General features: G+C 41.6%; 1 protein-coding gene and 1 non-coding gene across 3 annotated transcripts in view; one reads left to right on the plus strand and one right to left on the minus strand.

Moving 5' to 3' along the window:
* Positions 1–8,302, plus strand: part of UGDH (UDP-glucose 6-dehydrogenase) — a 42,943-nt gene that overhangs the window by 27,053 nt on the left and 7,588 nt on the right. The window contains exon 11 of one of the 2 annotated variants that reach the window (XM_070397760.1): positions 847–2,511. The exons of the other annotated variant lie outside the window; for it this stretch is intronic. Coding sequence (XP_070253861.1) covers positions 847–957 — 111 coding nt within the window. The 3' untranslated portion in view covers positions 958–2,511. Of the gene's footprint in view, positions 1–846; positions 2,512–8,302 lie in introns of those variants that run through there. 2 annotated transcript variants of the gene reach the window in all.
* On the minus strand, positions 5,100–5,234 carry LOC138999578 (U4 spliceosomal RNA). The gene has a single exon (XR_011469405.1). It is a non-coding gene; the product is annotated as a U4 spliceosomal RNA (small nuclear RNA).

The raw sequence follows: 8,302 nt of genomic DNA on the forward strand, positions 1-8,302 counted from the left end.
AGTAAAAACATACACTTACCCCTCAGAGGCCAGGTCTTTTATTCCTGACCGGGAATCACACCATGACCTCCTGGTTCATAGGTCAACGCTCAACCATTGAGGCACACTGGCTGGGCAAACTTATGACTATTAAAGAAGCAATGTCTTTAAAGTTAAGATTGATGATTTTGAATATATGGAAAAGAGTTTTAAATGTAATATCCAAAATACAATTTGACTTTATTCATTGAAGGTTGACTTGTATGCCAAACACTGTTGAGCACTTAATCTAATTCTTCCCACAACCCTTTGAGGCAGGTGGTAGTAGTAACATTTATAAATAAGGAAGAAAAACCTAGAGAGCCTAGGTAACATAGTAGGATTCCAACTGGGCCCTTCAAACTCTAGAGCCTGAACTCCCCAAAACAATGCTACTAGAGCTTCTGCAAGTTTTTTAGAATAAGGGAAGTGGGCATGAAAACAGAGTATGAGAGAGAATTTGAATTAACTGGAGGCTAGTGTCTTAATTGCTTCCATATGTGCTACCAGAACAAAAGCAGCATATGATTCTCTGCTCTGTTTGAGGCGGGGTGAGGGGGATGTCTGCTGTTGGGACTGGTGGGAGTATCTAGATATGGAGTATCTAGATATGACTATGAAAAGTGGAGTATACATGGGATTGAGAAACATAAAAAATAGGCAAGGAACCAAAGATCTTTCATAGCAACTCAGACAACTTGGAAAACATTTTCTGCTTTCCCCTTATTATACTTCAATATAGAGTTTTTACATTTATGTGTTATACTTGTTAGTTTTCTTTCTAAAATCTCTCCCCCCCCCCCCCCCCCCCGCCCCTGTTTTTTCTAGATTGAAACAATTGGGAAAAAGGTGTCTTCAAAGAGAATTCCATATGCTCCTTCTGGTGAAATCCCAAAGTTTAGTCTTCAGGATCCACCTAACAAGAAACCCAGAGTCTAAACATTGTCATTTTTATTTGTAATTTTTTGGTACTTCAGGGTAGCAAATATCTACCTGATATTTAATGGTAAATGAACCAAGTGTTTTTAAGGAAAGAAAACTATTTTTTTAATAATCAATTTATATTAGCTCTGTGGGAGTCAGCATATCTAGTAATTATGAATCTAGAATATTTTTTACATATTTTTATAATATTGTTACCTCAGTGGTTGGATGAGTGGCAAATGATCATGTTGGCTTTAATGGTGTTGGTTTTTGTAATACAAAAATTAAACTTCAAACACTTTTTACTTTACAAAATACCCATAGGCAGCATTTTAATGTTGTATTATAAAGGGAAAGCACTCTTCAGTTTTTCTGATTATCGGTTTGATGACCTGTCATTAAATATGTATTTAAAATCATAAAATTGCTATGCTAATTACTGGGCAACCGGTTAACCTGTCCGACAGTGTCGTGGAGACTTAGAGGTTCTGGCTTCACTGGGGAAAGTGCTTTCCAGACCGTTTGTCTCGATGACAGTTTCTTAGGAGGAGGATGCAATGGGCAGAATGGGGCCTTTTGTGCTTTTTCTTTTTATTATGCTTCTAATATTTTTCCTGTGCTTCTGTGTTAGAAATAATCCTTTTGCCTAATGAGCTGTGTCATTGATTTTTAAGCCCCAAAAGGTCATCACTGCCCTAACTGGTTTGGCTCAGTGGATAGAGTGTCGGCCTGTGGACTGAAGGGTCCCAGGTTTGATTCCAGTCAAGGGCATGTACCTTGGTTGCGGGCACATCCCCAGTAGGGAGTGTGCAGGAGGCAGCTGATCGATGTTTCTCTCTCATCGATGTTTCTGGCTCTCTATCTGTAAAAAAAATCAATTAAAAAAAAATATATATATAAAAAGGTCATCACTGCTTATTTCCAATCAATCCAAATAAGATTAAACAGCCTTTTTTTTTAACATGAAGAGAACATCAGTGGTATGATCTATATAATTTCTCTTCACTTCTCGTTTTTCCTCACTGATGATTCTTTTTTTAGTTCGAGAGCCAAAAATATTTGTTACCTTGACTTTGCATTTTTTATTTTTATGATTTGTTGCAATTTTCCTACTTTTTCTTTAAGTAGGAAAATGGATATAATCTCATGTATAAACTTAAAGACGTAGATTTTACAAATTATGGATAGTTTAATTCTAAAATAAGAATATTTGTATGTGTTTCCACATGCTTTTTTCTTATCTCTTGTTGACTTATGTTTGATTGTTTTCTGTTTTATTATTGAAATGTGTCAGATGTCCATTTGATGCTTATGCTCTGCTAAGAGGGTACAAAGCTTAAACAGATACAGGTCTTATCCCTGAGGAATTAATGCTGGTCAGTAAGAACACAGAAACAAATATAGAGATAAGGACAGAGACATCTGTACAGATATCAAATACATAAATAAAATATTCTGCATAAACAACTGTGTAGGTGTATTTTTGTCACAGTGCGAGTAACTAATGAATTATGACAGTCTGACATTAGAAAGGGAAAATATCACTTCTTTTTTGAGAAAAAGCCATTACATCATACTTGCAGATGATGCAAGAAAGGGAAGGAATGTAGCAAGTAGACCAGCCATCAGCAAACTAGCTCATGAGCCAAATTTGGCCAGCCGCTTGTGAGCTAAGAATGTTTTTTACATTTTTACGTAATTCCATTTAGAATGGTTATATAAGTCTCCAATTTTGCCCCTTAGTTCGAGAAGCCTACAATATTTGCTATCTGGCTCTTCAATAAAAAGTTTGTAGACTCCTGAAAGAAACAAACAGCAGAGTGTTTGAACATAAAATGAGCCTGCCCTAGCTGATTGGCTCAGTGGATAGAGCGTCGGTTTGTAGACTGAAGAGGGTACATACCTCAGTTGCAGATCTATTCCCTGGTTGGGGCATGTGCAGGAGGCAACCAATCTCTCTCTCTCTCTCTCTCTCTCTCTCTCTCTCTCTCTCCCTCCCTCCCCCCATCCCTTGCACTCTGTCTTAGAAAAATAAAAAAGATGAGCCCTCACAAGATTTGAAAGTGAGGATGAGCTTATTTATTAGAATTTGCTTTACATTTTTGCTTGAAAATATTGTATTCTGTTTAATAATTTTATATACTAGTTAAGGGACTATAACCCCAAAATGTCTTGCTAAAGCAGATAGAATTAGGCACTCGTTTTTAGTTGTAGCATGCTTCAATGCCTAGAATTGGTTTTTTAAAATGTGTGTAAAATACTGCCTTAGTTGGTTTGGCTCAGTGATTGGAGCATCAGCCTGCGACTGAGGGGTCTTGGGTTTGATTCAGGTCAGTTGCAGGCTCAATCCCCACCCAGTCGGGGTGTGGGAGGGAACAAATCAATGTGTCTCTCTAGCACAGATGTTTCTGTTTTTCCCCCCTCTCTTCCACTCTCTCTAAAAATCAATGGAAAAAAAATACTCAGGTGAGGATTAACAAAACAAAAAAGTGTAAAATACTGATTAAAAGGTAAGAGAATTGGTAAGTGGAGGAAAATGGGCAATAGATGGTTTATAGAGCCTTGTAAGCTTGATGTTTGTGGCAGGGAGGAAAAAAACCAAAGCAGGGAGGTAACTTAGCACAGCTATTTGAGAACTTTGTGTGAAAAGTTGCAAGAATGTGGTTAGCCTTTTCTTCCCCTAATAAAATTAAAGACCACTAAAAAAATGTGATACGTGATTTCTATTTTTCTTAGCTAGTATTTTTGATGGTGCCAATGTATATTGGTGAGATTATTAGCCAATAATTAAAACAGAAAATCATACATAAAAATGGTTTTAAAAAATCATTCAAATAGATAGAGAAAAATATTTAAAAAAGTAAAATCTCTCTCCCACAGTGTACTCTCTAGAAATTATCTGTTATTCCACTTAAGACTTTCAACTTTAACCTGGCTGGCGTGGCTCAATGGTTGAGCATCAACCTATGACCGAGGAGATCATGGTTCGAGCACATGCCCAGGTTGCGGGCTTGATCCCCAGTAGGGGGCGTGCAGGAGGCAGCCGATCAATGATTATCTCATTGATGTTTCTATCTCTCTCCCTCTCCTCCTTTCCTCTCTGAAATTAATATATATACGAGAGGCCCGGTGCACAAAAATTTGTGCACTCGGGGGAGGGGGGAGGTACCTCAGCCCAGCCTGTGCCCTCTCACAGTCTGGGACCCCTCGGGGGATGACCACCTGCTGGCTTAGGCCTGCTCCTCAGGGGATTGGGCCTAAGCTGGCAATCAGACATCCCTCTGGCAGCCCGGAAGCCCTCGGGGGATGTCCACTTGCCAGCGGGGAGCAGGCCTAAGCTGCAGTCGGACATCCTTAGCACTACTGAGGAGGCAGGAGAGGCTCCCATCACCACCGCTGTACTGACAGCCATCAGCCTGGCTTGTGGCTGAGCAGAGCTCCCCCATGTTGGAGCACACTGACCACCAGAGGGCAGCTCCTGCATTGAGCGTCTGCCCCCTGGTGGTCAGTGTGTATCATAGTGACCAATCATTCCCAGTCCTTCTGCTGTTAGGGTCAGTTTGCATATTACCCTTTTACTATATAGGATAGAGGCCTGGTACACAGGTGGGGGCCGGCTGGTTTGCCCTGAAGGGTGTCCCGGATCAGGGTGGGGGTCCCGCTTGGGTGCCTGGTCAGCCTGGGTGAGGGGCTGATGGCTGTTTGCAGCTGGTCATACCCCCTTCAGGGTGGGGGTCCCCACTGGGGTGCCTGGCCAGTCTGGATGAGGGGCTGAGGGTTTTCAGGCTGGCCAAGCCCGCCAGCGACTGAAGCTCCCAGCCTCTCCTTTTTTTCTTCTTCTTTTTTTATTCTGGGATTTATTTACCTTCTATAATTGAAACTTTGTTGCTGCTCCAGCTCCGAGGCCACGGCCTACTGAAAGCAGGTATCTGGGTTTGTTTAGCTTCTATAATTGCAACTTCGTTGCTTAGAATAGAGCTCAGAGCCTGGCCGCAGCAGGGAGGAAGCGTGGCTTCCTCCATTACTGGAGCAAGCAAGCCTCCTGCTCGCTTCAGCTGCATGGCTGCTGGCCACCATCTTGGTTGGCGGTTAATTTGCATATCTCACTGATTAGCCAGTGGGAAGCGTAGTGGAGGTACAGTTAATTTCAATCTTTGTCTATTATTAGATAGGATATATATATATATGTATATATGTGTATACACACACACACACACATGCTTTTTTTCAATTAGCAATAATCATGTCTCGGATAAAACTCATTGGCTACGATATTGCTACTGCACAAAGCTGAAATCAATAAAAATAGGTTTTAAAAATATTTTCAGCTTTAAATGTTTAATGCATTATTAGCATGTGATATCTTGGCTAAGTTACCTGCAGACCTTATTTTCCTCATCTGTAAATAAAGGTAAATTCATCTCTAACTCAAAAAATTGTGATAAGTCCTAGCTGGTTTGACTCAGTGGATAGAGCGTCAGCCTGCGAATTGAAGGGCCCCGGGTTCAATTCCAGTCAAGGGCACATGTCCGGGTTGCCGGCTTGATTCCCAGTAGGGGGTGTGTAGGAGGCAGCTGATCAATGATTCTCTCTAATCATTGATGTTTCCATCTCCCCCTCCCTTCCTCTGAAATCAATAAAAAAATAATTAAAAAACAAAACAAACAAAAATTGTTATAAGGATTTCGTGAGATAAATGTTTACACAAAGATCTTATCAGCATAGTAGCTGGCAGGTGATGGGCACTCCTGTTAAACCCATGATGAGCTGGTCCCTCTAAACCAGAACCACATTTAGGTTCTGGAATCCCTAAGAACAGTAACACTGAGCATTATAGGACAGTAACTGTGCTAAGCCCATTGGGTGCATTTTCTCATATAATTCCTTTAAGATATAAGTCCTATCCTCATTTTCAGATGAAGGGCAGAAGCTTAGAAAGATTAATAACTTGCTCAAGTCAGAACTGTTTGAATAGGAGCTTTTCTTAGTTGAAAGCATCCTAATTTTAGAGGTACTAATATGAGTGAGTACCTATGGCCTTAGGCAGAATCTATATATATAAAAGCATAAGCGAACGGCCAACCGTGCAACCATCCAGTAGTTGTGACGCACACTGACCACCAGAGGGCAGACGCTCAACACAGGAGCGGAAATCACAGGCATGGAAACATGGAACAGACTGATGAATCTCAGAGGAAAGGGGGGAGGGGGAGGGTGGAAAGAGATTAACCAAAGTCTTATATGTATACTAGAGGCCTGGTGCACAGATTGTGCCCTCTCACAATCCAGGAGCCCTCGGGGGGTGTTGGAGGCCTGGTGCATGGATTTGTGCACCGGTGGGGTCCCTCAACACAAATCTGTGTACCGGGCCTCTAGTATACATATAAGATCTTTGGTTAATCTCTTCTTGCCCTCCTCCTCCCCCCTTCCCTCTGAGATTTATTAGTCTGTTCCATGTTTCCATGCCTGTGGTTTCCGCTCCTGTGTTGGGCATCTGCCCCTTGGTGGTCAGTGCGCATCATAGCTACTGGATGGTGGGCCGTTCACTTAGGCTTTTACATATATCAACTAGAGGCCCAGTGCACCGATTTGTGCACCAGTGGGGTCCCTCGACCTGACCTGCGGTGATCAGGCCAAAACTGGCTCCAACATCCCCTGAGGGGTCCTGGATTGTGAGAGGGCACAGGCCAGGCTAAGGGACCCCACTGGTGCACAAATTGGTGCACTGGGCCTCTAGTAATGCAATTACATCCCAAGGAAACTAACAAAAGGTGAATGGGGCAAAACAGAATACACAGCAGCTGAGGAGGTGAATACATGCCCTTCACCCTCGGGGGACTTCCAACTACTTACTAGAAAGGGGTCTGAGGTTCTAAGGAGGCTGTGGATGGGGAGGAGGAAGAAAGGTTCGGCAAGACAAATTCCTGAAATTAAGGTCCAGGTGTATGGGTAAGCTAATTTGTACTCACAATTAGGAAACCCTATTTAAAAATATTTCAAATTAGATGTCTGTGTACTATAAGGCAGAAGCTGTGAGGTGCTAAGAAATGAAGAACATAGATGAAAAACTAAGCTTTTAAAGAAGGTAAAACACAGAAATAACTGATCAAATATGAAACTAGCCATTAATGATGAAAACAAAATGCAGTGTGGGCACAAAAATTAACTTTACTCCAGCTACCTGTTTGCCCTAAAGCCAGCAGGTCAAAAGACTCTCTGGATGTTGAGTGATAAGTGTTGAATTAAATACATGCTCTATTTTCATTCTCTCCTTACCAAAGCTGACAACCACATTTATAAGCCTCAAGGAAAGATAACTTGATTGGCTTTAGAGGAATAATCCTGACATTTGGGAGTCCATTGAAAAATCCAGCTCATTGCCCTGGCCTGTGTGGCTCAGTTGATTGGAGCATCAACCTATACCAGTGATGGCGAACCTTTTGAGCTCGGCGTGCCAGCATTTTGAAAAACCTTAACTTAACTCTGGTGCCATGTCACATATAGAAATTTTTTGATATTTGCAACCATAGTAAAACAAAGATCTATATTTTTGATATTTGTTTTATATATTTAAATGCCATTTAACAAAGAAAAATCAGCCACAAAAATGAGTTTGCATGTCACCTCTGACATGCGTGTCATAGGTTCACCATCACTGACCTATACAGACAGGTGGCAGATTCAATTCCTGGTCAGGGCACATACCTAGGTTGGGGGTTCTATCCCCGGTTGGGGCATGTGCTGGAGGCAACTAATTGATATTTGTCTCTGTCTCTCTCCCTTCCTCAATCTAAATCAAAACAAAAAAATATCCTTGGGTGAAGATTTAAAAAAATTAAAGAAAAAATCCAGCTCAAACCCTCCCCCGCACAGCACCCTATAGTAAAGTTTTATTTTTAAAGTGAATTTATTGGAGTGACATTGGTTTGCAAAACCATACAGGTTTCAAGTGTACAACTCAATAAACCATCATCTGCACACTGCATCCTGGGCTCATTGCTCCAAGCAAAGTCTCTTTCCATCCCCATTTGCCCTCACTTTGCCCACCTCCACCTTGTCCCCACTCTCCTTTCCCTCTGGCTATCACTACACTATGGTCTGTGTCTATATGTTACGTATACGTTTTTTGGCTAATCCCTTCACCTTCATTCATCCAGTCCCCGCTTCGCTCTGAGATCTGTCAGTCTGTTCTCTGTGTCCATGCCTGTTTCTATTTTGTTGGTCAGTTTATTTCGTTCATTAGATTCCATATATAAGTGAGATCATAAGGTATTGTCTTTCTGACTGGTTGATAGCTCCCCCCACCCCAGCTTCCAGCTAGCTGTAGAGTATCTTAGCACTTAGTATGCATGGAGAGCCA

The sequence above is a fragment of the Myotis yumanensis genome, unplaced genomic scaffold (assembly GCF_028538775.1).
Source record: "Myotis yumanensis isolate MYYU_CA2020_CCGP unplaced genomic scaffold, mMyoYum1.0.hap1 SCAF_1, whole genome shotgun sequence".
Taxonomy (NCBI): domain Eukaryota; kingdom Metazoa; phylum Chordata; class Mammalia; order Chiroptera; family Vespertilionidae; genus Myotis; species Myotis yumanensis.